The sequence below is a fragment of the Leguminivora glycinivorella genome, chromosome 2, assembly GCF_023078275.1.
Source record: "Leguminivora glycinivorella isolate SPB_JAAS2020 chromosome 2, LegGlyc_1.1, whole genome shotgun sequence".
In the NCBI taxonomy this organism is placed as follows: Eukaryota; Metazoa; Arthropoda; class Insecta; order Lepidoptera; family Tortricidae; genus Leguminivora; species Leguminivora glycinivorella.
Genome location: NC_062972.1, coordinates 12,791,024 through 12,808,791, shown reverse-complemented (window position 1 = coordinate 12,808,791; position 17,768 = coordinate 12,791,024). Strand labels below are relative to the sequence as shown.

At 36.7% G+C, this 17,768-nt stretch overlaps 2 protein-coding genes across 2 annotated transcripts; both read left to right on the top strand.

Annotated features, from left to right (window-relative positions):
- The first annotated feature begins 677 nt into the window (after positions 1-677).
- On the top strand, positions 678-15,121 carry LOC125237987 (protein toll-like). The gene is made up of 7 exons (XM_048145253.1): positions 678-1,148; positions 1,535-2,349; positions 2,728-2,900; positions 3,829-3,965; positions 4,586-4,744; positions 5,409-5,609; positions 14,985-15,121. The coding sequence occupies exons 2-6, from the start codon at positions 2,198-2,200 to the stop codon at positions 5,577-5,579; spliced, it is 792 nt and encodes a 263-aa protein (XP_048001210.1). The 5' UTR covers positions 678-1,148; positions 1,535-2,197; the 3' UTR covers positions 5,580-5,609; positions 14,985-15,121.
- LOC125238354 (protein toll-like) lies at positions 14,051-17,468 on the top strand. Its single transcript, XM_048145656.1, has 4 exons — positions 14,051-14,087; positions 14,985-15,211; positions 15,795-15,959; positions 16,318-17,468. The coding sequence occupies exons 1-4, from the start codon at positions 14,051-14,053 to the stop codon at positions 17,299-17,301; spliced, it is 1,413 nt and encodes a 470-aa protein (XP_048001613.1). The 3' UTR covers positions 17,302-17,468.
- The last annotated feature ends 300 nt before the right edge of the window (positions 17,469-17,768 follow it).

Genomic DNA, 17,768 nt, shown 5'->3' with positions numbered 1-17,768 from the left:
ATATAAATTCATGTACAGCGCAGGCTTCGTCAAAATATGTCAATATTTACTTTACCTACGTACCGTTGCATGAACCTACGTACATTTTAGCTTAAAGCCTCATGAATCGCCAAGAAACCTGCTTTGCTGCTCCTCAAGATCCTGTCGTCCCCTGGCCTCGTAGCCGAATGGCATTTCTGCGATGCGAAACGCCGCAGAAATTTTGTCTGGCTTTGTCGCGCAAATACGCAAGAGTGATAGAGATAGATAGAAAGAGATATTATCATGAGCGTTTCGTTAGTTGTGCATTCGGCTACGCACACTGGTCCTGTGTAAAACGCCTTTCGTAGGTATGGTTTTGTAACGTAATAGCAAGAGGGGTCTCATTGGTATTTTTTTTTAATTACTTATACACCATATATTTTGTCACTTTGACCCTGACATTTCGGTATTGTATTGCTGTGAGCTCTTAGAAATGTTGTTTGAATCCCACAGGTTGCCGTATTGCCTGTGTCGTAATTTAAATGACCAAGTCCGTCGCCACCTGTGTCAAAGGACTTTGAATCTTCATTTCAAGTGATTAAACTTCATATTCTTCTTCCGTAAAAGGAATGTAACTACGTTGCACAAGTTTCAAATTCGTTTGACTTTAGTAAGGTGTGCTCTGGCTAACTCGATTGGTGACATTGTAGGTTATACTTTAATCAGTCTTATTGCCATATCTGTCGAGGCCAGTCGTAGCCGCTGTGTCAAGTGAAACCGCAAACAAACAACAATCAACGCGACTTTTAACAGGAAAATTAGCAATTTAATAAAATAATAAATACTTCCTCACAAATGTAATAATTAGTTCAATGAATTTAACTAACATGATTATAAATATGAATATGTTAAACAGATTAAAACAGTGTCACATTGTATAATGCGATGTGACACTAAAAAATGTGATTGTGATTATTATTGTGTCTGATTTGGGTGAATCGCGATGAAAGACATTTGGAAAAGGCTTCTAGTTCTGGTAGTGGTGCTAGTATGCTTGGTAACAACGTCTAGATCGGAGGCTTTACTGAAACACCCGAAGTGCAAGACTGCCGCCAACTGCCAAGAAATCCCAAGTCAATCTGGGACTAAATTTTTTTATGGTGTCAAAGGATCTAGAGGACACAACGGTAAGGATCGAGTACTTTTAGGGCCATTTGCATCAACGAAAATGGAAAGTTAACCCGAGGGTTAACCCACCATTTTATATGGAGTTTGAAAGTTGACCGCCCACTAACCCTGAGTTAATTGGTTGGTGCAAGTGGGCCTTACCAAACCAGTCTGATATTGCCACTATTGTTATTCCCACTAGTTTCCACAAAAAAAATCCCAGTATCTGCCACCTCTCTTTAGTAAGTAACTTCTGACAGGTTTTTTTTCAATTATTACCACTGGTACAGGTTAGTACCTAACTACCTACTTAGAATCAATAAATTTTAGTTCAATAGTAATACAAAGAGTATTTAAAGCTGTCATAATTATATGATTATACTTACCTAATTTTATATTTCCTCAGCGAATCAGCAAATAAAAGTGGAATGGGACATGGAAAGGAAATCATTTTCGTTATGTTGCAATTGCCACCCTGATGGTAATACCGAGATTGCAGTCGACGATCCTGCTTTGCCGGCAATGCCGAGGCCCATCGTAGTAAAAAGCTTGGAATTCGCAGGTTGTTTGGTTCCTAATGTCTCGTACTACGACGCCATAAAAGCACTCAACATAACATTTTCATGTAACGATTGTGACCTCACGTTGTCCGCATTACCTTCGGAACCACGCCTAGAAAGTTACCACCTGAAAGGGCTAGTAATAAATAAGCTTACAATTAGTGCTTTACCCGGAAAGCTACCCACGAGGCCTAAAAAAGACTTCTTAAATGGATTGCCTAGATTAAAATATCTAGAGCTTGCTGTGGAACTTGAGGAAGAGACTCAAACACTTCTACCACAATCACTTGAATCACTATTGCTTTAAACACCCATTTGCTGATGCCACCTGTAAATGCAACGAAATCACAATCTAACCAAAGTCACTGGCTGCAGCGGTTGCCCTCGTTGAAGCTTCTTAGACTACAAGAAAAAATACAAAACTACTAAACAGACCTGTAGTACTACCACCACTGGCATCTTTTCCTAAACTAGTCACCTTGGTTTTGCTGGATGTCTTGCTAGCACCAATGACAGATAATGCAGAATGGCTGAAAGACTCGAATCTGCAAAATCTCATGATGAGGGATTGTCCATTAGTAAATCTACCGCATAATTTCTTCAGAGACACACATTTAACTAGAATACACTTTTGGAACTCTACATTGAGGTCTTTGCCAGAGTAAGTATCTATAAAGTCATGATAAGAATAATGTTTCCAATCTCAATCACTACCTTCGTTTGCACTGAGAATGTATAATAGGTGTAAGTCGGTAATTCTCAAGACGTAAGGGCGAATTCCAATTACCACGACTCATTTGTTTTCATTGGAATTTCAGTTCTAATTTTAATTTATCAGAATTAAAGTTCCTTTGAAAATATAAGCGTCGCGGCAATTATAGTGTACCTTTGCGACCGTACATCATTAATTCATTAGACATTTAACACTAATTTTAAAGAAACTCATCATTTCACTTCGGTTTCTAAGCCCACACTCGTATTTTTGCCTACGATGTAGCACAAACTGCTTTAGCTTAATTTTGCTCCTGTAATGTTTCAGTGACGTGTTTGCACCCCTAGAGTCAAGCTTACGAGAATTAGACCTTTCACATAACCTGCTGAATGGACGAGTCTTGGTACGCGCCGTTCAGTCGCTGAAAAATCTTAAGGTTCTGAAGGTGAACAACAACCCACTGGGCTCGCTATGTGGATCTAGTCAATATTATTATAAAAGTAAGTAGGTAGTTTAAATATATTATGCTATTCCACCATTTTTCTTAACGTGTTACAAAGACATGTAACTCCGTATAGACAGATAAAGTCTAAGCAAAAAACGTACCTCACAAGCATAGAGAAAAAGGTACGGTGACCTAGATGGCGTTACACCTTTGGGGGACGCTCGGCTAGATGGCGCTAATATTAAAATATTTGACATTTTAACACATAGCAAGCTTAGAATATGGGCCAAATTGTCAAAATTGAGGTTCAAAAGTTTTAAGCCTGTGTCGAGAGATGGCAGTCTGTGCACTGTGATTAAACATTTTACTTTGACAGTAACTCTCTATAAAACTCGATCCTCTTTGTCGAAACTAAGGAATGTTTAAATTATTCGGTGTATCTGACTTTTTATGTGTGTGACTAATAATTTGAAGTTGATAAGTATTTTTCCTTAATTCTAATTTAGTACAGGCTAATACCTACCATATTTTGAATTATTTATCAACCACGTATTTAAGTTTGAAATTAATAATATTTGGCGGTCCGTGTCTAAGGCGTCTTTTTTTTCTTCTGCAATAAGATAGAATTTCTCTTGGAAAGAACTTCAGATGAAAACGTGCTTTTAAACTTGAAGCATAAAGCAAGAGCCCCGAAGTAGCATGGCAAAAACTGTCTAGAGTACCTATGAACATTTTTTTTAATCGATATCGAGTATTATTACAAAAAATATGCATTACGCTTTTACGCTAATAGGCTACTTTGATTCTAGTAAAATCAGCTTCTTTTTAAGAACTGTCAAGACGAATAATGAACGATTAACATGGAATTAAATTGAAATCGTGTCGAGTGACGTCACGGTCGATTTTTACTTTACATATTTCTCTGCGACTTATCAAATGCAAATTGGGTTTAAAAATAATTACGGATTTTGATATTCTTACAGTGGAATCAGGGTTGCCAAAAAATCTGCGTCGCTTAGAACTACGCAACACTCGTGCTACACGCATCTGCAGTGATTGGACCGAAAATGACCATCTCAATGAAATAGTTCTAGACAAAAATAATATTCAATATTTATGGGTAAGTGAAGTTATTTTTCACTAATAGGCAATAATATACCTAGAAATGAGAACATAGAGGCTACGAAGCGCTGAATTGCACATTTATTTATATGATATAAATACCCAGGTACATATTTTATTTAAGTAGGTACTAAAGTTTATTACAGAGAGGAAATGCGCTTAATAAACAATATACTAGCTGAGTGCGTACTAAACGGAGGAAAAATAATACAAGAATTAACCAGATATCCTATTGGATTGTCAAAGCATATAAACAAATTACAAGTAGTTTAGGCTTAGGAGGGCACATTCTAACATAAAGCTATTTTTAATGTACTATATAAAAAATGAACTATATACAATTGTGAAATCATGTCACGTGAACGGCAGCCACTAAAATTTTACACGGTACTGGCGATTGAAAGATGGTACGTGTACCATAATTATGGTACGTTTAATAACCCCTATACAGACAGACGTGTGATTTACAGTCGCAGCGAGATACAGTCGCGAGTCGTGCTAATCATATGCTAGCCCTGTTGGAACCTTCCAAGCCAATTACCTCTTAAGCCATTAAAATGCCTACGTGCATTGACATGGACTCAAACGTTACTTAATGTTTACATTTATTTATTGCAGTATAGCAACTTGAGAATGAGACGCGCTGAGGATAAACCAGTAATGCTCAGTATGAAAAATAACAACAATAATAAAAATCCATTGAAATTGATTATCAACAAAAACGACGTCAACCAATGCGGGCAAGAAAGTTTATCTCAAAGTGGCGGGAACCGTAAGGTAATTTTATTTACATATGTAGGTATACCTAAGTACTGAGAACTAAATAAAAGTGCATTTCTGTCTAGTGTTATATAAAAGGGACATTATTAAAAGATCAGCCGTTTTTAAAACTGATGTATAAACCAGAAAAATCTGCCGGGTAACCATTTTACAGCATACAAATATTTATTTTGCAATAAATTAAAATCGAGTAACAATTCTTGTTCAGCAAAGAATTCCCATACGGTTAGCAATATCAAAGACATATGTAAATCCGTATAGACAGCTACAGTCTAAGAAAAAAACTTACCTCAGAACCATATAGAAAAAGGTACGGTGGTCTAGCTAGATGGCGTTACACCTTTGGGGGACGCTCTGCTAGATGGCGCTAATATTAATATTTGACATTTTAACACATATCAAGCTAAGAATATGGGCCAAATTGACAAAACTGAGGATTAAAAGTATTAAGCTTGTGTCGAGAGATGGCAGTCTATGCACTGTGATCACACATTTTACTTTGACAGTAACTCTCTATAATACTCGATCCTCTTTGAAAATAACTATTTGGTCAACAAGCTGAATTAGTCTGGAGTGTTCTTAGCCAATAGCCATGTTTCATAAAAACCGGTCCAATATGTCGTCTTTTAATGTCTTTTAATCCTTTTATTTACACTTTCAGCGCGTAAAAGTTAAGCTAGTACTGAACTCTTTGGATTGCGACTGTAACGCGTACTGGTTTCGCGAGTTGCTGCTTAGTTGCCCGCTATTTACACCAGAGGGACCTAAGCTTGTAAATTGCATGAGAGCATCGAAACCAGAAATGCTACTTGCCCTGACCGTGAAAGCTTAACTTGCCCATACAATGGTCCATGCCCTAAAGGTAATACTTTTCAATTTTCCTTCTAATAACTATGTACTGAGTGTTCAAATATAATACAACATGAAGGTTTCTCTTGAAGATGTTTATAATATTATTAAATTAAAATCCGTCCGTGATCACGGGTAGTCTACCCGTGACCACGGACAGATTTTAATTTAATGTGACCACGGACGTAATGTCGTGTCCGAACGTAAGTTTTACGCGATAAGTCCCGTTTTAATTTAATAATATGAGTTAAGATCGTGTTAGTTTAAATCAATATATGTTCATAATAATCATCATGTCTATGTAATTCAGAATAAACATTCAGAATAAATACTTTACGTACCGAAAAACAAAAAAAAAAACATAAGTACCATAGGTACACAAAACCAAAACGAATAAGATAAGGTCAGGTGGGGTAAGGGGGACTATGGGGGAAGGGAAACACTGATTGGTAACTCTGAATTCATAGACTGTAGCTGGGTCATTTGGTGGTCGGTAAGGTACAACCTAGGATTTTTTTTTTTTTTTTTTTTTTTTTTTTTTCATTTATTTATTTCGGGACTTTTAATCTTAAGATTATGCCAGTCCCATCGTAACTTAAACTAAATTACAGTCATCTACGGCCTTACAGTATACTGAATTAAATATTTATATATAAACAAATATATCTCCTTTGCCTCTTCTGAGATCGGTATAGCTAAGATACTTTGAAATGCGCCTATATCTAATTTATTTATATTTAGTGACACAATCAAATGTTGTCTGATATTTTCGTTCCGCACACATTCCGCTAATACATGCTGTACATCTTTTACAACATTGCAAGCTTCGCAGTTTGGGGATGGCACTTTCTTCATCATAAAAGCGAACTTTTTAAGAGGAATGTGTCCTGAACGAAGTCTTAAACCTATCTTAATTAATGTTCTACTTAACCTAGCATTTGTAAACCAAGGGATATGAGGTGGCTCACTTTGCATAGTCCTGTACCATACACCTTTTTCTTTGCTACGCTCGTCAAAATGTTCTTTCCATATTCCGCGTACTTTCTTATTATATTTATGTAAGATTTCTGAAAAGTGAGATGAGAGATGAGATGAGATGAGATGTTTATTTGTATAAGTCATGTACATAGGATCTTAAAATTTTACAAATAGCTTCCATGACACCCTGTCAGGGCACACAAATTACTTATATCTAGCTTAATACTAAGTTTCAGGCCATGTAGTTAGTTAATAATTATTTGGATAGGTGGAATTATTATATAATAATTTTTGGTCATAGCATAATATAATTCGAGTAATACGATTTAGGAATAAATGATTTCAATTAAATTTAAAATATATGTAACAAAAAAAAAACGTTTTTTTTTTTTGGAAATTTTAAGTTAGGTACTAAAAGGTTTCGTCATTAAAAAACTCCTCCACTGAGTAGTAACATTTGTGTATGAGAAAACTTTTCAATTTCTTATGGAATAAATTGTCATTATTTTCTAATTTGATGTCATCAGGGATTTTGTTAACTATGCGGATACATAAAAAATGGGGACCGTTTCTATATATAGCCAAGTTCGAGTCAGGTGTTTTTAGCTTATTTCTATACTGGCTTCTAGTTTTATATGTGTCTACTTTAGCCTCAAACAGGTCAGGGTTTTTCCGTGCGAAGATAACGGCCTCCATTATGTATATACCCGGCAGTGTAAGGAGCTCGTATTGTTTGAAAAAGGGGCGGCAGCTATTAGGAATCCTTATATTTGCTAAAATACGTATACATTTCTTTTGAAGGATGAAGAGGTCCAGGGCATCAGTACTGGCTCCCCATAAGACCACACCATATCGGAGACTAGAGTATATGTACGCGTAATAGACTGAAAGTGCAGACTCATAATCTGTATTTAACTTTATTACACTAAGCGCGTATATAAACTTTGTCAATTTCGTCTTCGTATTCTGTATATGAGCCTTCCAGTTGACCCCCGAATCTATGAATATGCCTAGTAATTTGAATTCAGTGACTTCCTCTATTTCCGTGTTGTTTATGTTTAGGTTTAATTCTAAAGGTTTTTTCTGTGTAGGCTTAAATTGTATTATTTTCGTTTTCTTAATATTTATTTCAAGGTTGTTATAATTTAACCATTTACTAACTGAGTTGAAAGTTGACATAAGTTGGGAGTTGCATTCTATACTATCTGTAGCGCTAAACAAAAGGGAGACGTCGTCGGCAAACATTACACAAGTTATATTCGGATCTAGGATTTTTGGCAAGTCGTTTATATATGCCAAAAATAGGGTACAGGCTAAAATACTTCCTTGTGGCAAAGAGCAAGTTGTGCGGCGCCTGTGTGAGGTAATATCGGTTACTTCGCGAGCTTCATAATTATAATGGTCAATGTGTACGTATTGTTGACGATTTGTTAGGTAAGATTTAAACCAGCTGTGCGTCGTACCGCGTATTCCCATTTCGTACAATTTTGTGAGGAGTTTTTCGTGGGAAACTTTATCGTATGCTTTTGTCATGTCTAGAAGTAAACCAATGCTGTATTTTTTGTTATCAATGTGCTCTAAAATATTTCTAATGTATTTGAAAACTGCTAATGTTGTAGAATGACATTTTCTGAAACCATGCTGATTTTTATCTAGTATTTTATATTTTTCAAGGAAGTTATACACACGGTTTGACATTGCTTTTTCGAATACCTTGGAGATGGCGGGAAGAAGTGAAATAGGGCGGTATTGGCTTGGATTTGTTGCCTTGCCACCTGGTTTTAAAATTGGCTTTATTTTAGAGATTTTTAGCTGATCAGGAAATACACCATTTTCAAAAGACTGGTTTATTAGTTGTGTTAAGGGCGGGGTTAATTCATTTGCGCACAGTTTTATTAGCGCCGATGGTAGTTCGTCCATACCGAAACTCTTTTTATTTTTAAGGTGTTTGATTAACTTTAATGTTTCGCCTTCGGTAACTGGACTCAGAAATATGGAGTTAGTTACGTATGAGAGGGCAGGAGGACGGTCCAATTTCGTCGCGGGCGCATCTGCAGGTATACTACTCGCACGCGCTGGCTCAGGCGGCGATGACTCACCCACCGATGCGAAGTGCTCATTCATAGCGTCCGCTACTAATTGGGGCGATTCTAGTCAGGAGTAATATAAATTTCTGCGCCAATATTGCAGGCATCCTTTGCTAAAGTGTCAACTTCCTCATTCCCTCTCAATCCAACATGTGCAGGGATCCATTGCAGTCTCAAAGACCTATCACTAGGAAATGAATATAATTTATTCAGCACGGAGTAAGCTATCGCTGTACCTCTGTTTCCAGAGGTGCAGCGAGCTACATGCTGCAAAGCGCTTTTACTATCTGTAAAGATGACGATTTTTTTTTTTTTTTGGATTTTAACGTAACTGCATACGATATAGCCTCAGAGACTGCAAATAGCTCCGCCGACATAATGCATATTTCCGAAGTGATATTATAACAACTTTTGTTTTTAAGTAATGGATCAAAATATGCAGCTCCTGTATTAATTTTGTTCTTTGATGCATCTGTATAGATTTTGTGCCAATCTCCATATGTGTCTGTTATTTCCAATAAAACATTATTTTTTAAATCGCTAGGATGGTATAATTTCTTTGGGCAATCCACTAAATCTAAATCAGTGCTAATAATATCCCTACAATTTATGTCAGATATCCAAGTATCCAGACTATACATTCTAAGAGGATTTGAAACAGATATCTTTTCATATTTTGCATCGGAGTAAACAGTTGCGAGCAGTGGTGTTTTTTTACTAACCCAGTACCTACTAGTAGAAGACAATTCAAGTTCTTCTAGTAGTTTTACTGTGTTATTGTTGGACCATGATAAACATTTAAGACAATATTTATAAGCCAAAAAGGATCTTCGTATATACAAAGGAGCTATAGCCAACTCAGACTCCATCACATGAATGGGTGTAGACTTTATAAAACCACCTATTACTCTTAAGGCTTGATTCTGTAACTTATCTAATTTCGTTACATGGGAATTGGCACTACAGTCATAAAGAAAGCAAGCATAATCGATTCTACTGCGTATTAACGCTATATAAAGTCTTCTTAAATGGGAAGGGTGAACTCCCCATGTTGGTCCTGAAAGAACTTTAACTATGTTTAGGTATTTTGATATCTTTTCACGGATCTCATTTATATGAGTGCTAAATATTAAAGCCTTATCCAACCAGAAACCCAAGTATTTTATTTTGTCCACTTTACAGATTATGTTATTACCGTGAATAAGGCTTATGCGATGTTCTTTGCGACCTCTACTGAATAAACAAGCTTTAGTCTTACTATTTGATATATCTAACCCTATTTCTCCCAAATTAATTGCTATTTCATTCAGTGACTGTTGTATGCTTATAATGCTTTCATTCAAGTTACCTGACCTTTTATATATGACAAAATCATCCGCATATTGTGACAGCATTACATTTTCAGAAAAGTTATCTATTTTATAAGTAACAATATTAAATATTAAGGGAGATATAGGATCACCTTGGGCCAGTCCTCTTCTGCACCACCGTACACAATCATCTGTATTATTACATTTAATTTTAAGCTTTCTGTTACTAAGAAATTCCCATAAATAATTACACGTTTTAAAACCTACCGCAAGTTCATCCAAAGTAGTAACAACTTTTTCTATCAACACATTATTGTACGCGTTATCTATGTCTAAGAAACAGGCGAGGGTTGGAACTTTCTCAGAGAAACCTATTTGCACGTACGTAACCAAGCGGGCTAGGGCATCAACACAAGACTGTCCTCTTCTAAAGCCTGATACAGAATCTGATAATGTCTTGTTTTTCTCCACATACCATTCCAAACGCTTAGTTAACATGACATGAAAGATTTTGCAAACACAAGACAATAAAGATATAGGTCGAAGTTTGGCATCAGCGTCTTGGCGATTGCAACCTAGTTTAGGAATAGGTACCACTTGTATATTTCTCCACTGCTTAGGGACAACAGCACTAGCAAATATCACATTGTACAGTTTCAATAAATACATTTTGGCGCACATAGGCAGGTTAGATATCATTGAATACGTAACTTCATCTTCTCCGGATGATGTATCTTTCTTTTAATACAGCACATAAGTTCATGAATGCTAAAGTCTCGATCTAACTGCAAATTTTGTGACCTAATACTGGGCTTACGAGGTGTCACAGAGTCGGGTGCCAGACTATGCAATAATTCAATTTTCTTATTATCGGGCACAGTAAACGTATTGCCTCTGATACCTTTGACCCAACGCATTTTCTTCCAAACTTCTGATACAGTGGTAGACTCACCCAAATTGTCACAAAACTTATGCCAGCCTTCAGCCTTAGCCCGTTTTATTTTCTTTTTACTCTCACTATTTATTTTCTCTAATTTGTCTAAATTTTGTGGAGTTGGATTACGACGAAACTCTTTCAGTGCCAAGCGTCTTTGTGCAACTATTCTAGACAAATTTGGGCACCAATAGTGTTTCGGTGTAAACCGTTGCACAGGGCTTTTACATACTTTAACTTTTGGAATATTTTTGTCTGCAGACTCATTAATAAGTGACAGAAATATATTATACATTATTTGAATATTTGTGGCATCTGGTAAAATCGACGGTAAACGTTCCGCAATGTACTCCCTGTATGCTACCCAATTTGCTTTTTGTAATTTCGCCTAGCACAAAACACTAAATTGCAACTGAACGTCACAGAACACCTAACTATCAGATGGTCGCTTCCCAAATGTTCATTACATACTTTCCAATTGAAATAAATTGCTATGTCAGTCGAAACAAACGTAACGTCAGGTGACGATTTCTGTAACATATTATTTACTAACTTTAATCTAGTATAATTACCGTCATTTAATGAAATATATCCGTTATGTAATGCTGCATCAGCCAGTTGAATGCCTCGACTATTATTTCTGTAGGACCAGTTTGTATTATGTCCATTGAAATCGCCTGCTATCACCGAAAGTTTAGGAAATTCTGAGAAAATACCATCCCAATCGCCAAGTGTAGTACCAACGGACGACGGACAGTACACTGCTAAGACGTTTTCTAGATATTTACAATTTAGAATTTTGACATGTAAGATTTCAATTCCGGGGTTATTAGCTGTAAATGAGGTTTGATACGATTGTAAAGACTTATGAACAAATATGGCTACACCCCCATAGGAGTCTCCTCGATCGCAACGATACACATTATAACCAGTAATGTTCATAACAGAATCTCTTTCCAACCAGGTTTCACTTAGTATAGCTATATGAATCTTCTCTTGGCTTAAAAAGGCTTCAAACTGTATAAATTTAGGTCGAATACTTTGTGCATTCCACTGTATAATATTTAATGAAAGATTCTTATCCATTACTAAAACTAGAAAATACATTACTCAAAAAATGTTCGTTACTCATAGTTTTTAATACAAATTTAGCTACAGCGTCCATGACTAATTTAATTCCTAGTTTGATTTTCTCTTCCAAAGATGTATCTGCTAATAATATATCTTTAGCTTTCTTTAAAAATAGTGCCCATGAGAATATATTCTTCGTTTGGCGCCTCTTCTCTTGATCAGATGTATTCTCTGGACTCTCACAACCATCATCACTTCTGCTGCCTGGGTCATGATTCTTTCTTGCCTTTCTTTGCTTGCTCTTTTTTTTTGTAACTGTTACTTTTTTCGGTTTTGAAGTAGCCACACGTTTCTTAATTGTTTCTAAATTATTGCCCTCATCGCTTCCATCGTGTTCCATTTCTGATCCTGAGTTCACATGGGATTGAACTATTGCTTTATTTTTAAGAACAGAATCTCGATAGTTTGATGGCAAAGTGCTGGAGGAAGTGCCTGGAATTACGATCTGTTCATTTACTACATCATTTTCTTTTAGCACTGCATTTACATTCAGCTGGTCTTTATTCTGAGCTAAAACTTTTTGCAATGCTATACGGTACGTACAATTTTCTTCAGCCATGACCTCCCGAATCTTTCGTTCTTTCTTGTATGAAGGACAACTTTTGTCAAGAGCCATGTGTTTCCCTTTACAATTAATACATACAAAGTTTGTTGTTTCGCAGTTGTCGTGAGCACCTCCACATTTTGGGCACATTTTCTTCGTGTTCGGACATACTTTGAGTACATGCCCAAACTTCCAACAGCCTGAGCACTGAGTAACGGGGAAATAATTTAGTTCCACCTTGATACCATAGCCATATGCTGATACATATGGGGGCAAAGTGGAAGACTGGAAACATACTCTGACGGTCTCGCTGTCAACCCATTTTCCATGTTCATCGAGTCTCTTCAGCCTCTTGGCAGATACAATTTTGTACATACACTCAAAATCATTTTTTATTTCTTCCTCAGTTACATCTAATTCTATGCGCCTTAAGATTCCGTATGTCAAACTCAGTTCCGTTGTTAATTGACATCTGTATCCTAAGTCAATCATTTTATTTGATTGCAACAGTTTTTGTGCGTCAGGTTTGCTATTGAATTTTATTAAAACTTTGCAAGAATTTTTATACGTAATTTTTTGTATGTTTTTTATGCCATCTGACCTCAATAATTTGGCCAAGCCAATTTGTTTAGGCAAAGCGTCCTTCGATGTAATACACACTTCACAATCCTCGGTTGTCGGAATACTGGGCTCAACATGCTTATTCCGCGATAAATACGGCAAATTATTTGCTTCAGTCAATTCTGGCAAGTTATTCTGTGATAAACTTCTATTCAGGCGTTTTGATCTTTTCTTCCTTTCTACTAAAGTATACCCACCTTCTGCTTCGTTGTCATCAGTGTCATCACTAGCATTCCTAGGTCTCTTCTCCATTCGTGAAATCGAAGATTGCGATAAATTTTCCCCCATACTTTCATCAAACAATACCGTATTTTCCTTATTCAAAATTATTGGTCTAATTTCAACATTATCTTCTGAACAATCACTTAACGCATCGTTTTTATTACTTCCATAACTCTTTTCACTCATAATAACTACATTCACAAAACACTTAGACGTAAACAATAGACGCTCGAGCCGGGCCGAAGATAAGGTCAGGTGGGGTAAGGGGGACTATGGGGGAAGGGAAACACTGATTGGTAACTCTGAATTCATAGACTGTAGCTGGGTCATTTGGTGGTCGGTAAGGTACAACCTAGGATTTAGTTCCAAAACAAAAACAAAAATAGCGCTAGCTCTAAGGAGTGTGCGTCCTTGACAAAAACAAAAAATCAGTTGTTGTGCTACAAGACCACGAGTTGGACGAGTATTATTTTGTGTAGTGATTTGGGTAGCAAAAAGTCATGTCCGAAGACTTTTGATATCTGTAAATATTCCTATATATGTTTAATGTTCATGTCTGGTATTTGAATTTGAGAAAACTATGCCGTAAATATGAAAATTCAACGTGATTCATAACACTACCTACAAATGACATACCGGGGTAACGGGAACTACCATAAGCGGGGTAAGTGGAACATATGTTTCCTTTTCCCGATTTCAGGGGTCATGAACATTTTCAGAGACACATATTCTATAAGTACAGAAATTTTGTATTGATCCAAGCTTCAGTATTTTAAATACGATTAATTACTAATAATTAATAGTCGTTTTTAAATTTGCAATACTGAAATTTGAATTTTCGAAAAAAACTTGTAAAAAAATCTTTAAAAACAATTATAATTTTTAGTTAACCACCCCTGTCTCAAGCCCATATGTTCCCCTTACCCCGAATTTCAATTTATGTAAATATTTTCTATTTTAAACTATATGTCAAAGAACCAAAGTCTCCATTTAATTGATGATGTTTTTTTTTTATTTACATTGCCGGTATAATCCACACTAGCACCAATACTTTGAGATTTTAGCGAAGTGTTTCCCTTACCCCAAAACCCGGGAAAGGGAAACGGCAGGACCAGCCTAAACATTTTATCAATTTCCAGCTACATGCAATAAAGCTAGTTTAAAAATTAATTTCGCCCTAGAAAGCAGACTTAAAGAAGCATACTTTGTGTCGGTCAAGATGAATATACGACATTAAATAAAGTGATTAGAGCTCCATGTAAAATATAAAAAATGAAGTATGTTTCCCTTACCCCACCTGACCTTACTTCGTATTGAATTCGACGCTACAAATACCAGTGTAGTTGTGGACTTGCACACTGTTATTAAAATTCAATCCGTTGTACCCGTGAATTTTAAAATTTTAATAGAGTGAATATTTTTGTAAATCAAATTTCCGCGTGAAAAACAAGATATTGGCAACTACAACTTACAAACAGACCACTTGTTGCCTTTAATTTAAGCATCCACTTTGAAAGGATTATTTAATAATAATAAATAATTTCTACCTTGACCTTTACAGGATGTTCGTGTGGAAAACGACAACCCGACAACGCGACGGTGGTGCGTTGTGAGGGCGACCTGGACCGAGATCCAAGATGGCCGCCGTCTGCCCCTGACTACCCGGTAGCGTTGCACGTAGCCCCCGGGATGCTGGCTGCTGTGCCGCGTCTCCATCTCGTAGAACTGCATGCTCCTTATAACGAAATAACCAGCATTGATAAGGAGGACATACCTGATACCTTGCGAGTTAGTATCAAATTATTGTCTATCTGCTTATAACTGATGTCATAAAATTCATAGACGTCAAAATTTTTTTAGTCTTTGATTTGTCCAGGTGTCGTTTTAATATTTGTATGTTCTTAACTATGAACCTTCCAATCAGAGGATCTGGTCTGAGCAGTGTCAGATATTTGTTTCTTGTAAAATAAGTTTAGTTGGTGCCGCAACCTCAATTTGATCCCATGGGGTGGAATCTCTCTTGGATTGCATCTCGATTCCATTGTCTATTTAACCGACTTCTAAAAAGGAGAAGGTTCTCAATTCGTCGGGATCTTTTTTTTATTACCATGAGTCCAATGACACTCTGAAACGAGCTTAGATACTAATCTTTTGAACGAAAAGTATGATTTTAAGGAAGGATTACTACTGCTACCTACTGCTAAGTGCTAAAGAGTGACCCTAGCATAAGTGACCGAAAACAAACCCGCCTTACCATCCTTTTGTTAAGTCCAAATTCACAAAAAAGTTCTTTGTTATTAGAAAGAGTTTGTTACTTCTAAAAAAGTTGTCTATATTTGACAGTCGAATTAAAAAATATATAAAAATGCAGGTCCTTGACGTACGCAATAACAGCATCGCGCACATCACATCGGCTGCAGCAGAGGCGCTTCTGAGTCTGAGCAAAAACCTTGGCTACAATGTATCGCTGGCAGGCAACCTGCTCGCCTGTCGGTGTGAAGATGAATTAGCTATTGCGACGCTTCAGCGTGCCAAGGTATTTCTCAAGCTGTGCCAAAACCATAGAGAATAGTAGATATCTCCTTATTAGTAGTACCAAGAGTTATTCTAGTTTTATTTTGTATGTGTATTATGTCGCTCGCTCACAAAATCCAGCAGGTGTAATTTCTAAACATGACGTGAAATGTATATCTACTCTGTCTATTTTTCTGGCGGTCACTGTATCGATAGATTCCTATTTTTGTGAATTCTGCCCTTCAGGCATCAGGAGAAATCTCAAATCTATCTGACCTGTCTATTGATTTAATGCATTTTGTGTTTTCCAATTTATGATTTCTGTGTTTCCTAACTACGCACGTATATAAATTTTATTCAAAAACTTATTTTACTTGCAGATAACGGACTGGAATACGACGCAGTGTGTTGACCGTCACTATGTTGTTGATAAGAGGAAATTATGTCAAGACAAAATATTTATGATAATGCTAGGAGTCGTAGGTGCTTTGTTCACATTGGCATTAATAGCACTAGCTTCTCTCTGGTTGCAACCGCGCTTTAATCAGTTCCTTTTTAATCATGGTTTGTGCTTGAAATATTTACTGAATTTTAAAGATATCTCTGAAGATCCTATGAAAACACACGATGTGTTTATATCGTATTCGCATAAAGATTTGCAGTTCGCCAAAACTTTGATTCAAAAACTTGAGAGTTACTGCTATACCACTATAGAACACTGTCGTGATTGGCTTCCAGGAGAATCAGTTATTCAGCAGATTACTGACTCCGTTATGAGCGCACGGCGAACTCTGCTGCTCGTGTCCGATAACTACGCTGAATCGAAGTGGGCTCTAGAAGAGTTCCATGCCGCTCATCAACATGCTATGGAGCACGGTTCAGCTCGGGTGATAGTGGTACTATGTGAATTACAATCACCTAAGAAATTACCAGAGGAACTTCAACTTTATCTTAAACATAACACATATCTCGATTGGGGTGATCGTTATTTTTGGGACAAGCTGTGTCGAGTTATGCCCCGGCCGCAAGTTATCCCGCAACCCATAATAGAGGAACCATTAAATGATAAAGCAGTCCCACCTGTTAAACGGCAAGAAATAATTGCTGATCCTGCTTTGTTGTTGTCACGGTTATCATTGGATAAAAACTCACCACTTTCCGATCTGGTACTAGTCGCACCTGTAAAATCGCATTATAGTTCGCAAGAGTCGTCAGGACAATCTTCCCCTGTCACTCCAGTTGTTACAGAACTACCACCACTCGGTACTCATATCTATAAAGAACCATGTACTGTCAGGATTTCATCTCTTCAGTCAAATATCCAGAGAGCAATGCCAGCGCCAGTGTTTCAAGTAGCTTGTTAGCTCCTGCTAATGTTCCTACATTTGCCAAGGGCTTATTTATGTAAATAGGTACTTTTTATCTCAAAATGCATTTATTACTTGTGTAAGTAGTTAGGTTAGTACTTATAGTTTAAAAAAAACCGGCCAAGAGCGTGTCGGGCCACGCTCAGTGTAGGGTTCCGTAGTTTTCCGTATTTTTCTCAAAAACTACTGAACCTATCAAGTTCAAAATAATTTTCCTAGAAAGTCCTTATAAAGTTCTACTTTTGTGATTTTTTTCATATTTTTTAAACATATGGTTCAAAAGTTAGAGGGGGGGGACGCACTTTTTTTTCCTTTAGAAACGATTATTTCCGAAAATATTAATATTATCAAAAAACGATCTTAGTAAATCCTTATTCATTTTTAAATACCTATCCAACAATATATCACACGTTGGGGTTGGAATGAAAAAAATATCAGCCCCCACTTTACATGTAGGCCCCCCT

What these genes read in the sequence shown, in the direction of transcription:
- LOC125237987 (XM_048145253.1), top strand. Translation starts at nt 2,198, where the DNA reads ATGACAGATAATGCAGAATGGCTGAAAGACTCGAATCTGCAAAATCTC. An exon ending in ACATTGAGGTCTTTGCCAGA is followed by an intron (nt 2,350 to 2,727) that starts GTAAGTATCTAT and finishes GTAATGTTTCAG; the next exon opens with TGACGTGTTTGCACCCCTAG. An exon ending in AAAGTGGCGGGAACCGTAAG is followed by an intron (nt 4,745 to 5,408) that starts GTAATTTTATTT and finishes TTACACTTTCAG; the next exon opens with CGCGTAAAAGTTAAGCTAGT.
- LOC125238354 (XM_048145656.1), top strand. Translation starts at nt 14,051, where the DNA reads ATGACATACCGGGGTAACGGGAACTACCATAAGCGGG. An exon ending in ACATACCTGATACCTTGCGA is followed by an intron (nt 15,212 to 15,794) that starts GTTAGTATCAAA and finishes ATAAAAATGCAG; the next exon opens with GTCCTTGACGTACGCAATAA. An exon ending in CGACGCTTCAGCGTGCCAAG is followed by an intron (nt 15,960 to 16,317) that starts GTATTTCTCAAG and finishes TTTTACTTGCAG; the next exon opens with ATAACGGACTGGAATACGAC.